The sequence below is a fragment of the Taeniopygia guttata genome, chromosome 15 (assembly GCF_048771995.1).
Source record: "Taeniopygia guttata chromosome 15, bTaeGut7.mat, whole genome shotgun sequence".
NCBI lineage: Eukaryota > Metazoa > Chordata > Aves > Passeriformes > Estrildidae > Taeniopygia > Taeniopygia guttata.
Window position 1 is genome coordinate 234847 of NC_133040.1, and position 13729 is coordinate 248575.

A 13729-nucleotide genomic window follows, 5' to 3' on the forward strand; every position below is an offset into this window, starting at 1 on the left:
AGCTGGGCCCCAGAGTACCCACTGCCATCAGCAGCAGCATGGCTGAGCACTGCAGCAAGCACCATGGGGTGACTGGGTCAGCTCAGGAGCTGGGCAGGGCCACGTGGGGCAGGACCTACTAGTGATATTTCAGTGACCCACACTGCAGTGCGGGCAGTGCTCAGTGAGGGAGTGGTGTCAGGGTGATGGAGTGCCAAGAGCCCAAGAAACAACAATCATGGAGGCACGCACTACCCAGTAGCTCTGTGAGGTTTCTGGGGAAGGAAGGACCTCCAGCCATCCATCCCTCTGGGCTCCTGCCTGGTCACCCCACTGCAGGCAGAGCTGCATCTCTTGCTGTTCCTGAGGCAATGCAGCCCCACAGTACTGCTCGTGTCTCACAGTCCCATCCCTGGGGTGATGTCCTCAGATGCATAAGGTGCAGGAAAACAACTCCAAATGTTGTCCACTTGTGGTGCCAGCTAAGCATAGAATCACAGACTGGTTTGGGTCAGAAGGGATTTTTATAGGTCATCTGGTCATACCCCTGCCACTGGCAGGAACACCTTCCACTATCCCATGTTGCTCCAAGCCCTATCCTACCTGGCCTTGGACACTTCCAGATATGGAGCAACCATGGCTTCTCTGGGCAACCTGTGCCAGTGCCCCACCACCCTCACAGGGAAGAATTTCTTTCCAATATCCAATTTAAATCAGCCCTTCTTCATCCTAAAGCATGGCCACCCACAGCTTGTGATAGAGCTTGCTGTCAGGATAATTCCCTGCAAACTCATTTACTGTCTCCTTCCTTGCTGGTTGCTTGCATAAAACAGTTTTTTACACTACAGGTCAAAAGTCCTGCATGCCAGGTAGGGTAATGGAGGTCTGCTAGGGGTCCCCACTGCCAGCAACACCACATCCCATGGAGCTCTGCACCATGCCCCAGGGAGGCACAGCACCACCTGCAGGGATGCTCCTCAGCTGCCTACAGACACTGGACATGGGATAATTTCTCCTGCCTTGGAATTGAGTCAGCTCCACGAGGAACCACTGTCGATCTCCCAAGGCTCTGGAAGCACATGGGTCCCTGGAGCTTCTACACTGGAATGCTTCATCCTTGGATGGTTTCTTTTTTACCATCAGTGAGAACTCATCCCACTTGGAGCAGGAAACTCAAGCTGGATATTGAAGAGCAGTGATCTGCCTGGAAAGCCTCGGGGGTTGTATATTTGGGGTGTAAGAGAGAAGCGACCCGAGACAAACTATCTGGGGTGGGGGTGGGGGGAACCTTCCTCCGTACCCAGGGTGATCTCAAAAGTCATCCACTGAAAATAAAGAACAGATTTGGGGCATGTGATAGAAAAAGGCACAGAGAGATACTGACACTGCTAGATGACATGATGGGAAGGGAGTTTTCTGGGGAGATGAAAGGTTCCAGGCAGGAGGAAGCGAAGAGCGGTGCAGATCTTTGTCTTCGGGGGGGTGGGGGCGGTCAGAGACGTGAATACAGAACGAATGTAAAATATAAAGCAAGGGATCAGGGAAGGGAAGGGAAGGGAAGGGAAGGGAAGGGAAGGGAAGGGAAGGGAAGGGAAGGGAAGGGAAGGGAAGGGAAGGGAAGGGAAGGGAAGGGAAGGGAAGGGAAGGGAAGGGAAGGGAAGGGAAGGGAAGGGAAGGGAAGGGAAGGGAAGGGAAGGGAAGGGAAGGGAAGGGAAGGGAAGGGAAGGGAAGGGAAGGGAAGGGAAGGGAAGGGAAGGGAAGGGAAGGGAAGGGAAGGGAAGGGAAGGGAAGGGAAGGGAAGGGAAAGGGAAAGGGAAAGGGAAGGGAAAGGGTATTTCAGGTGGGCAGGAAGAGCCCCGGCAGGGGCGGCCCCGCGGGACCAAGCAGACCCAAGCGGCCCGGTGTGCCCGGAGCCACGCGTGTGCAGGGAGCGGGCAGGGCAAGCGGGGACCTCCCACGCCCGCCCGCGGCCGGGGCGTGTCCCGCGCCCCGCCCCGCCCCGGGACCGGCCGCGCTCCTCCCGCCGCGCGGGCACCGCCGCCGCTGCCCAGGTAAGCGCGGGGGACCCGTCTCGGGAAGATGTGAAGCGGGGGAAGCTCTCAGTGCAAGGCCGCTGTCCGGCACCGCACCGCACCTCCGGCTGGGGGGAGCGGTCGGTGGGGGCCGCCGCTGCCCCCAGGAGCGGGGGCACCGGGGGTATCGGGATTACCGGGTGCTCCTCTGCAGCCGGAGGTGCCGGCGGGGCCGGGGTCGGAGCCGGGGGCAGGCGGCGAGAGTGCCGCATGTCTCCGCATCTATTCTGAGATGCAGCAAATGCCCAGGAAATCAAAGCGGCATAAAAATGGGTCGCGGAAAAAAAAGCTGCGTTCGTCCTGAACGGGGTTTAGGTCCCTGTGTCATGTCCTCCCGCCAGCGTGTTCTCCAAGTTTCTTTCCCCCTGGCCAGAGGGGACCATTCACCAGAGGGGTGAATGTCTTTAAGCTGAAGAAAGGTGGATAAGATTAAATATTAGGAAGAAATTCTCCACTGTGAGGGTGATGAGGCAAAGGCAGAGGTTGCTCAGAGAAGCTGTGACTGCACCATCCCTGGAAGTGTCCAGGCTTGACAGGGCTTGGAGCAACCTGGGATAGTGGAAGGTGTCCCTGCCCATGGCAAGGGTTGTAGAAAGAGATGAGCTTTAAGGTCCCTTTTGACCCAAGCCATTTCATGATCCTTGTGTGTTTCTTCCAACTCATGACATTCTATGGTTCAATGAACTTCATGGTTTCCTTTGAGAGGGAACATCTGAGTGTGATGAATGGAGCTGGACTGTGGTGTTATGCTGTAGCTGTAAGTCGTGGAAAACATTGCCAGGATAAACTCCTTCTGCCCTGCTCCAGCTCCTGTGGGGAATGCAGATTGCTTTTGTGCAATGGGAACCTGGCAGTGACTGCACAGCAGGGGCTTAGCTGCCTGTGGTGGAGCAAATGAGAATTAAAGGTTTCTCGTGTTGTGAAATGATTTGATTTTTTAATGGGTCACTCTTCATCTGGGGAGAATTTCCAACATTTATGATTTTTATTGGCAGATCTTTATGATCTGAACCAAATCCCACGATTAATGATTTCCAGTCTAGCTCACAGAGGTGTGTGTGGAGAGGTGGCAGTGACAGTGCTGCTGAATGAGCCTTTAACCTGGAGCCGGTAAATTGCTGAAGCAGCAGCCAGGAAAACAATCCTGCCTGATAGTGCTCTGACACGGCGTTCCTGCTGCACTTCTTCGAGAGCTAGCAGGGTACATTAAACGGCAGCTTGGCAGCTCTCTGTGCTGCCGCTGACACAAACTCCTGGTGACAAGGTGAAGTGCACCAGGCCACGTCACTCCCTGCCCGCATCCCTCCCTGCCCGCGCTCAGACGGGGCCGTGTGGCCTCTGGCTGGGGCTCTGAGCTGCTCTCACCATTTTGCAGTGTGACTTTTGCTTCTGTTTCTTGGGACCATTTGAAAGGAAATTACCCGGCAAAGCCAAACCCGCTGCTTTCTCCAGGTGGGTGTAAAGCAAATCTTGAACCCCACCAGGAAGTGGCTGGAGAGGTAAAGCTTTGGCAGGGAGGGCTGTACCGAGGGGGCTGGGCAAACAGGGTGGAGGACAGAACAGGAGGAGAAGGAGGGGTCCAGTGCTGCTCTAGGGGTGTCAGAGTTACTGTGTGTCAGCAGCTGAGGGACCCTGAAGCAGAAGGCAGGCATCAGGATTGGGATGGGTTGGAAATAGCAAGAAAGTGGGAATGGGAGGGTTGGGCAGAGGTAAGTGGAAGCTAGCTAGAGGGCTATCAAGGGGGAAGAATCTGGTGAAAAGCCAGAGAGGAAAAGAGGAGGTTGGGCTGCCAGGGAGACAAGAAAATGGGGTTCCTGTGTACCAGCCCCCTTGATTTTGGCTCATCTGCTCCATGGGCAGAGGGTGGACAGCAGTGCATTGCATGTCTGCACAGTGTTACCATGTCCTGCGTGCAGCATCTTCGAGGTGGAGGGACAAGAAGCAGTGACATGAACACAGGGGTGGTCGCCTACTTGGGCACTCCATTCTGGAAGGCTGATCTGCTGGTCTGGGAGCCACAGCTAGGGGTTGTGGGACTCTCCTTTCATCCGTTGTACTGTGATTCCTGACAAAAATGGTAACTTCAGAATGGAGACCATTTGTTTTCATCCTCATATTATTTTAAAAATACAAGCTCTCCCTGCTCTAAAATCATGATCTCCTGTCATGCTGTCTTCTGTGTGACTTGATTCTCTTCCCACTGTCTCCTTTTCTCTTGGCAGGCAAGCCCTGTGCCCCTCCCTGGGGTCAGAGCAGGGCTGCTGTGGGTCGTGTTGATAACACAGACTGCACAGCATGGTCCGTGGGGTGGGGGTAGAGCCTTGGGCTCCCCAGTGCTCCAACCATGCCTGGGCTGTGTTCAGAGTCTCGTGTCCTGTGGAGAGAGCTGCATTTTTTGGCAGCAGAGTCTGGCTTGCCCTGGAGACAGGGCAATTTGATTTTGCTGAGCCAGACCTTGCTGGGAAACAAGGGGGTTCCTCATTGAGCTAATGGGCTATTGCATCCAGAGTGTTGCAGCAGGTGGAGGATGGACCCCAGGGTGAGCAGAGAGGGGAGTTGCAGGCAACTCAGAGTGCCAGTGGGACTTTGTGCCAGTTGTGGTTTTTGGGAGAGTTGGTCTCTGCACGGTGGTGAGGATGGCAGGAAGGTGCCTGTGGGCTGTGGGACACTGGTAGTGTGGCTGTGCTCAGGCAAGAGCTGGAGCCCAAATACTGTTTCACTACCACTCTGCACCATGAGCAGTGTGGTGTGTTCACTGTGGGGTCTGTGCTGGCTCCTGCTCTGACAGGCTTTGTGGAGATGGACTGGGACTCTGCTACACCTGTGGAAACTTGGCTGATTTTGGGAGGGAAGGAGGTGAGCTGTGGGAGAGTGCTGGTGCACCTCTGGGCTGAAGCCTGGTCCCTGGCAGGATCACTAGGGCCAGGAGGATACTGGAGCAGAGGCAGGTGTACTGCTTGGTGAACTGCAGGACTCTTGGGATCCACCTTATATAGTTTTATGAATGTCCTCTGCCCACAAAGCAGCTGAAACTGGCTGGGGAGTTGGAGGTAGAAAGCATCACTAGTGGCTGGAGAGTGTAGATGGAGGAGGAGTGAGCATGAGACTGTGCGTGGTGGCACTAATGTGAAACAAGAGCGAGCCTTCAGGATATGATGGAGAAGTACAGTCTGGGTGTACTCATCAAGGACAGAGGGATGTGGAGTCGCCACTTTAAAGTCTTTCTAATACTGGCACAGGTATGGAGGAACCTGGTGAGGGTGTTGGCTTAGTTCTGACTAAACACTGTGGGCGTCAAACTAGAGCAAATCCCCAGAAAAGTGAGAGAAATGGGCAACCCTTGTAAGAGCACACCATTGGCTGTGAGCCCGGTGCATTGGGGCTGGTGGTGTGGCAGGGGTGTGTGGTGGTTCAGGGTGGGTGTGTGTCTGGCTGGGATGGAGCCACAGAGAGTGATGGTGGGGCTGAGGTATGGGGTCCCTGTTAGATGCCATTGTGTGTGGTGAGGAGGTGGATGGGAAAGAATGCTCTGGGTCCTGCTGATGTTCAGGACCAGGTGGACCAGAGTCCTTTGTGCCCAGGGACCAGAGCCTGGGCTGCCCCATGGGACAGACTATGCTTTGTGGGATGGGCTGGCTGTGTTGGGATCTGTGCTGCACTTTGCTTGTAGGGTGTGACCAAAACAGGTCTGCTGCTGGGACTGCTCCATGGCTCCTGCTGGCCTTGTGTTAAAGACAATATTTTGCATGTATGGAGAATTGGCACTGTAGTGGACAGGGTATGGTTTCAGATCAGGGCTTGTTTTTTTCCACAGCAGGGACCAGAGTCAGAGCCAGCTCTTCCCTGCAAGCATGGATGGTGACACCAGATGCTCTGAGGCTCCATCTGCCTCCTCCTCTTGTGTTCCTGCTTGGGGGATGTGGAACCAGCTTGCAGAGCTGGATGTGAATAGCTGGAACAGGCACATGGTACCCTTCACTCTGCAGAGCAGACAACCGAGTTTTCCAGATGTTGAGCTCAGTCCTTAAACAGAGCAGAAAATAAATGACTTAACCTGGATTCTTTAGAGACATCCATGAAGAATGTCTCAATAAGAAAGTGCTGAGCTCTTCAATTAGCTGTAACATTGTTCTGAGTCCAAAACTTATCTGTGGGAACTGATAAAGCTCCTGAAGGACAAAGTTCTCGGGGCAGAAATAAGCAAATGTTTGCAGACAACAGAACCCAGATTCAATAAAAAGAAAATTTTATTGTATGCAGGAGCAGTTAAAAACCAGCAGCCCCTGTTCAGTGCAGAGCTGTTGGACATTGCCTTAGAAGAACTATGCTACAAGTGACTGCAAGCTAGAAAAACAAAGCTGCCATGGGGAAGAGAGGTGGAGAGATCACACACACAGCTGGACTCCTGGCCCTGACACAGCAGGGAATCCCTGGGCAGAAGCAGCCCTGAGGAGCCTAGCAAGGGGCGATGTTTAGAGCTGTAGCGGAAGGGAAAAGCTTCCTGACACTTGTGCCAATCTCCAAGGGAGACCCTTCCTGATCCCAAACTGGTGATGAGCTGTTACCTGAGCATGTGAGCAGCCCCTGTGGCTGACCCCTATGGCTGTCATTGCTCCAGAGCACAGCACAGCTGCCTAATTCCTTTCCTTCCTCTACCTCCAGAAGTGGGGTATCTTGGGAGTAAAAATTAATTTTTCCAGTCTCACCAGGAGATCATTAGTGCTGCAAAGTGTTGAGGAAGTGAAATCTTTCAACTTCTCCTGTTCACATTTTTAATGAGTGCTGCATCTGGCAAATGTGTGGATGGGTAGGTCTGTGGTGGTCTCCAGATGCCAGGAATGGAATTTCTTGTTCTTTGTATACTATCAAATCTTTCCCACTGATACCCATCTAAAAAGGTCTTGTACCCTTGAGGACCCCAACATGTTAGTGGGTCCTGTCATGACTAGTGCTGTGTCCATTCTTCAAAGCTTAAGGCAGAATTAGGGTTTGATCCAGGCTGGTATATCACTGTGCTCACAGCTGGAATTGGGTCAGATGGCCACTAGAGACCTCTTCCAGCCTATGTTCTTCCATGATCATGGGCAGAAGGTGCAGAGCAAGAGGTGCCATGCTGATGGGGGATAAATACCAGCATAATAATGACCACAACTGCCTTGGGGCTGCCATGTTAATGCTCCCTGCATTAAAAGCTGCTGAGAGGTGTAATATCTCTTTGATTAGCCCTTTGATCCCACTTTCTTTGAGAGACAACCACCCCAGGGCTCACACTGCCTACCTCTTCCTTTGTGGTTTGCATTAGTTCTCCAGTACTGAGGAGTTCTCCCTTGACCTTGGGGAAGCTCTCCTCCTCATCCTGACAGAATGTCTTTGGGAGATATCTTTTGTTGACCCATTCTTTGAGATCCTGGTGTGTGTCTGAGAAGAGACCTTCCTCATCCTCACTTGTGTGGACCTCAGCTTTCCACGGACCTTCTCCTGCAGACTGGCGATGTCAATGAAGAGACAACAGAGCATGTCCCAGATGTCCCACTTGTTCACTGAATTCCAGTGGTTCCTCAGAAACCTCCTCAAAGGTCTTCTAGGTGCTCTGCCACCTTGCCCCCGGCTTTCCTCCAGATCCTGCTGCAGAGCACTGCAAAGGAAGCAGAGAGGTCACCTGTGTGGAGAAAACAAAAGTCCTTGGAGTCTGGTTTGCTGGACTCATGGCAGAGATCATTCAGGAATTTCCAACTGTGGGAGGAAGGCAGTCCAAGCAACTACCTGGAAAACAAGAGAGGAGAAAGGCTGGCTGAGCACCTGATCCTGAGTTCCCTGGGAGAATGAAAGTTGGATGCTGGTGATGGCAGGATGGGGACACGTATTGTTGTCTGGTTTTCTTGGAATGATTGGCATATTCCTGAGCTTTGGGAACCTGAACTGTGTCCCAGCAGACCTAGGGCTAGCTTGTGTCTGTCCCAAGAGGAGGACAGGGCAGCGGAGGGTTGTGCAAAGCCTGGAGGATCTGGGATTGTAAGACAGAGATGTTTCTTATTCTGGTAGCCATATCCAGGATCCTCAGGAGCTGGCAGCTCCATGCTTCAGCCCCAGGGCAGGGTCCCTTCTCTGAGAGCATGTGGTGAGTTGTCACCAAGCCCCTGCCTTCTCTGGCCTCACACCTGCTAGCCCCTGGTGCCAGGAGATCACATCAGTCGTCTTCTTGATGACACTGAGAGCTCCCACATTACTGAGGAGAGGGAACTTGGGTCCAGGGCTTGAGAGGAGGGGACAGAGGGATGGGGAGGAGACAGAGCTGCCTTGAGAGGTGGAGAAACCCCCTCTATGTGTCCAGGGGACCAGGTGAGGAGACTTGTGCTGGGCAAGTGAGAAGGGAATGAGAAGCAGCCCTCATGCTTCTTCTTCCTCTGGTGGCACCCAGGGCTGGTGTGGCCAAGGGAATGAGGGTCAGGGTGATGTCCACAAAAAGGTGAGTGTGCAGCCAGAAGCTCAGTGAGGGGTTCTGGAGGAGCCTGGAGAGGGCATAGGGGCAGCTGGTGTCGATGTGCACCAGGCCCCCCTCACACAGCAGGTGGATCATGGCTGAGGGACTCAGTCAGCAGTGGCACAAATGTGTCTCTGCTCAGTGCTCCACAGAGGTCTCCAGCTGGAGCAAGCTGCGATGGCAAACTGACGTCTCTGGGAAATGTCCATGTCACAGGGCATGGCCTGGTGCTCGTATCTGTGCCAGATTTCTAGCAGGTGATGCAGAATTACTTACAGCAGCAGGACAGATGCTGACAGAGGCTGCAGCTGGGTGGGAGGGACCTGGGTGCCAGGTGAGGAAATGATACTGGGGCAATAAACACAAACTGATGCTCAGGGGAGAAACATTTTTTATACTTATGGTGTACTAATACACCTATATAGTTATATAGTTGCCACATTAGCTCTTGGAAAGGAGTCACAGCAGAGCACTTGATTAAAACAGGAGCCTGGGGCACTGCAGAGAGCAGAAGCACAGTGCTAATAATAGCTCTGCCAGCACTGCACTGCTAAGTGGTGCAGGCTCTGGATCCTGCTCTGAGCCCAGAAGGAAGTGTGGGCTGGAGTATCCCTGCCTTTCTGCCTTGCTCCTGCCTGCTTGTGACAGATGGGTGCTGTTGGCCATGTTTGGGCAGTGGATACTGGGCAGAGTCAGGTGGGCTGTCTGCTCTGATATCCCTGACTTGCACTGAAGCTTGATGTTGCCATATTTTTTATGTTTTGCTGCCGTGCAGGGGAACTGCTCATGGTCAGTAGCACTAGACCGTTTCCCATGTTTCTCCTGTTAGATAATTTTCCCAGTTTCTCCTGCTGGGGAGCAGGCTGGTGTCCCTGGTTGTATGCTTGGGCAGTGCTCTCTGTGGATGATGGAGTTCTGCAGATAGCCTGGTGTAGGGGCCAGTTCCTCACGCACACTAGAGATTTTAGGGATGGGACTAGTATGATCCTCAGCACCACAACAGTTCCCTCATAATTTGGTAGCCCACTCCATCTTGCCCTCTCTGAGAAGATGCTGAAGGTGTTCCTGTTCAGCTGTGTGCTACAGAGTGTTGTTTTGTTCAAGGAACAGATGATGAACTGGTTCACTGAGCATGGACACCTTGTTCAGGTCAGGCTGTCACCCTTCAGGACCTAGCAAGGTTTTACAGGTGATCCTGGGTTCAGCTACATTGTGTTGTATATAGGCTTATTACCTTATCCTAACAGAGCTTATGGCTTTGGCCATGAATCCTGCAGGATTCAGCTCCGAACCAATACCTCTGGATGCCACTAACAGTGACATGGCCCTACTGTGTCACCTGAGTTGGTCTGACAGGGGAGGGTGGTGCCTCTCTACAAGCACCTGAGACTCAAGTGACTCTGATGCATCTCCATGTGCTTTCTGAGACTGAGGCTGGAAGCAGCCAGATGGCTTCTCCTTTGATGGCATCACTGAAATCCTACCAAGAACCGTTTTGGTTTTGCCTGGTGAACTCTAGGAGTGGAGAAGCAATTGCTCTGATAGCAAACACTTCCCTCTGACCCACTTTGGGAGGTGAGGATGTCTCAGTGCTTGGAAGGGCTGGAGGGACCATCCGTGGAGAAATTAGGAGATGTGAAGTGGGCTTGAGGGAATGGCTGCAGATTGCCATCTTTAAGGTCCAAACAAAACAAATGCATCTTGGATGAATGAGTGACATTCTTACATTCAGGAATTCTGACATCCCCCCAAGTCCTTGTTAAAAACAGTCAGACCAGCTAGAAACCAGTCCCACATCAGCATCTCTGGGAGGATTGGAGAAGTTGGAGTGATTCTCTGGTGAGACATATTTGGGAGCTACCCTTCTGCCATCCAACCCACCACCTGTCCAGGGGTCCCTGCTGTGGTCCCCCATATGTGCAACATCCCAAGGAAATGCTGCAATGGTGCCAGGGCACTGCTTGCCTGGGGCATGATCCTCTCTTGCTGGCACAGTGATCTGGGTTAGTGGGGACTTGGTTTGCTCCTGAGGCACTAGTGGCAGTATTTTATTATATGCACTAAATTGTTGTCCTGTATCACTGATACATCAGTGACCCAGGACTCAGTTTGCCTGGTACAAAGCCATTTTCCCTTTCTTTCTGCTGGTTCTGCCAAAGGGCCCTACAGCAGCTACTGCATGTGACTTCCCCACTCTGTTTTCCCCCACTACTCGCAAATCTTCCTCTGTATTTATTTAGTTTTGTGTTTTTTTGTTTTTTTTTTTTTTTTTTTGCATTTACTCTTGTATAAACATTGTCATGCTACTTTTCTGGGATGCTCTTGGGAGAATATCTCTTCCCTCTGCATTTAATAATCCCTCTTTGCAGAGTAACAAATAGCATATGCTTGCTTTGCACCATGGGCAAAACACCAGGCTTGTGTTCCTCTACAGCTTGGATTGCTTATTCAATGTAAAACAGGCTCTGAAGCTGCTTCTGCAACACAGCTGGGGCTTAGCAGAGGTGATGCTATGCATGGAAGGGGAGTTGGAAGTTTTGTTTTGGAGTGATATAGCTGAAAGCAGAGGGGCACATCCTCATATTTTGAGTTGATGTTTAAGCTAAGGAGAGAAGGTGCTTGGTATCTCTCTCCTGGCACTTCTCTAATTTCTTGTCATTGTACAGATCTTGAGGCATTTTATAAGCTACAGAAAACCCACTTTCCCTGTCTCAAAACATAATTTGGAAATTGTATTTATCTTCCTGCCCAGATCATAGGGCTTTTTGAAAACTGTATGGCAAAACCATAGTAAATCAGTTCAATTCAGGAATGAGTAAAACAAATGAAATATACTATTTTATTGCCAGTGTGTTGGATGACTCTCTGCTGTTTTCAGTCATGGAATGGAATTGGAAAGGTTTGTCTAAATTCTTAGTCTGTACCAAATCTGAAAGCACCTCAAGTCAAAGCTAATAAGAGAAACACAACTTGACTTTAAAAAGGAAAAACCACCCAAAACCTCAGTAGTGTAAAAAAACGAGGTTGATGCAAAATGGTCTCATATCAAAACCCCTTTCTCTAAATAATTAATTGTTCCTAAGCCAATGGCATTTCTACAGGAATGAGCATAACTGGCATAGGGAAACTTGCAGGACTGTGCAATAGAGCAGACTCTTTTTTTCAATCTCTTAATAATAACACAAAAACTGCAACTGAAATGTATTTATGATTCAGTCATTATATTTGTGCTGTGACCTGTGTGTTTAGAGCTTTAATTCCCAAAGTCAAGGCTTTAGGAAGTTATTAAAGTCTGGCCATAAATGATATGAGGCTTTTTGTAATTAACTGTGATGCCTGAATTTATAAACTTCACAACTGAATTCAGCGGTGTCTCCCAGCACGGTGACCCCAGCAGGTGGCTGTCCCCATGTCCCTCAGGTCAGCGGGGTGGGCACAGGCGACAGCGCTATCCTGGGTCTGCTTCCCCTCCGTGCCGCACCTGCCGTGCCAGCTCTCACGGAGCTTTTCTACCCAGCGCAGGTGGGGATCGCCGCGGGAGCCGGACAGCTTCTGTACCATGCGAGGATGTGCCCTCAGCCCCGCTGAGCTGCCCGGCCCCGCTGCCCGTCCCGGCCGGCACCATGGGAGGATGCTTCTCCAAGCCCAAGCCAGGTGAGCGCCCTCCGCGCCGCCGCTGTCCCCGCGGCACAAGTAGGTCAGCGCTGGACGCTGGCTGGGGGAATGTTAATGCTCGGCTCCTGCAGGGAGGATTACGGGGCTCTTAATCCCCCCCCAATTCCTCAGTGCTCTCACTCCCAGGCAGAAAGCTGTGGGGGATTGCAGCAGTGCCAGGAGGGTAGAAGGTGGGTGGCAGGGGAGCTCACCCTGTACCGCGAGGGGGGCTTGGGGAAGGTTGGGTGTTTGTGCAAGGGGCAGGGGTGGTGCCACCTTTTCAGGCAAACTGGCTGGTTGAGAGGGGCCTGATGTGGAGGTGTCAATGCTCAGCCTTATCCTGAGCAGGCTGGGCATGCACAGGCACTGCGTGATTACCCATATTCATCACCCCTGGCAGCACTGCATGGCCCTGGCACAGGACCCCAGGGAGTGGTGGTTGGTCCTGTCAGTGTTCCCGAAGCTGCCACGGAGGAGTGCTCCCAGCTCCCATCCTGCATCTTGTTTTGGCCATCTCAGAGGGAGCTTAGGGTGACCTTGTCCTTATTACTTGTTTGTGTTCCAAGGCAAGAGGAATCACAGAATGGTGATGATCAAACCAGTCAGCATCCCTGTGTAGACTTTGTGGGTGGAAAGATGTCTTTTGGGGACCTTTTCTTGGCAATTTGTCTTCACTGTCTGAGGCAGGTGGGATTTCAGGTTGAAGGACTAAATGGGTCAGAAGGGCAATAGAAGTTGTGCCTCACTGTGCATCCATGGAGTGAGGTCCCTGCCTATAGGCAAGGCACAATGAGAAAATAAAGGTGGCTTTCTGCCCTTAATCTGTACTATAATTATGTTATGGATCACCATGAAGGTAGTATGGCACTGGACACTCTGACCTGTAAGTGTTCTCTGTGAAAAGCCTGTTTATATGTTTTCTTAAAATGTTGGAGGAGTAAAAACTCATCCAGGAATAAATACCTTTGTTGACTAAACTTGTGACAAATTCTGCTATGAGCTCCACTTAATTTTGTATCCTATCAGCAAAACTGTGTAAGCTTGGACCAGTCTTGGAATACCAATGCTCAGCTTTCCTTAGCTGCAGATTTTTGCAGCTAAGAGAGAGAGAGCTGTATTTGCATAGCAGGGCCAAATGCCTGAAAATGCCACCCTGCAATGCACCTCCATCCCTCAGCTCTGGTTTGGATTAGCATCTTCAAAGGCTTTGCACAAGCCTTCCACAGCCCCTGGGTAGCTCACCACTGGCTGTGGGGCTTCATCCCAGGCTTATAAAACCTGCATATGCAAGGAGGTAAACAGAGGCATTTGAGGATACTGATTGTTCTAGCAAAGGGTTTCACTGATGTTTCATATGGGAATTGTACAGTATTAGAGCTGAGTACTGGACTTTACTATTCCTTGTCTGAATAAGAAGCAGGGATAGAATAGAGCTATTTGCTCCATCAGTGCAGTTTCCACATGAAGGGAGTATTTCAGATGCAGTCTGAAGTGAACAGAATTTATTCAGGCACCTTTTCAAGGTGTACATGAGATCTTTATA

General features: G+C 51.5%; 1 protein-coding gene across 6 annotated transcripts in view; it reads left to right on the top strand.

Moving 5' to 3' along the window:
- The first annotated feature begins 1882 nt into the window (after positions 1-1882).
- The window catches only part of AIFM3 (AIF family member 3), a 53435-nt gene continuing 41588 nt past the window's right edge, over positions 1883-13729 (top strand). For 3 of the 6 annotated variants that reach the window (XM_002188325.6, XM_012578172.5, XM_030286044.4), the window contains exons 1-2: positions 1883-2030; positions 12055-12186. In XM_002188325.6, coding sequence (XP_002188361.1) covers positions 12156-12186 — 31 coding nt within the window. In that variant the 5' untranslated portion in view covers positions 1883-2030; positions 12055-12155. Of the gene's footprint in view, positions 2031-2917; positions 3504-12049; positions 12187-13729 lie in introns of those variants that run through there. The other 3 variants (XM_072936332.1, XM_072936334.1, XM_072936333.1) reach the window with 3 other exon arrangements.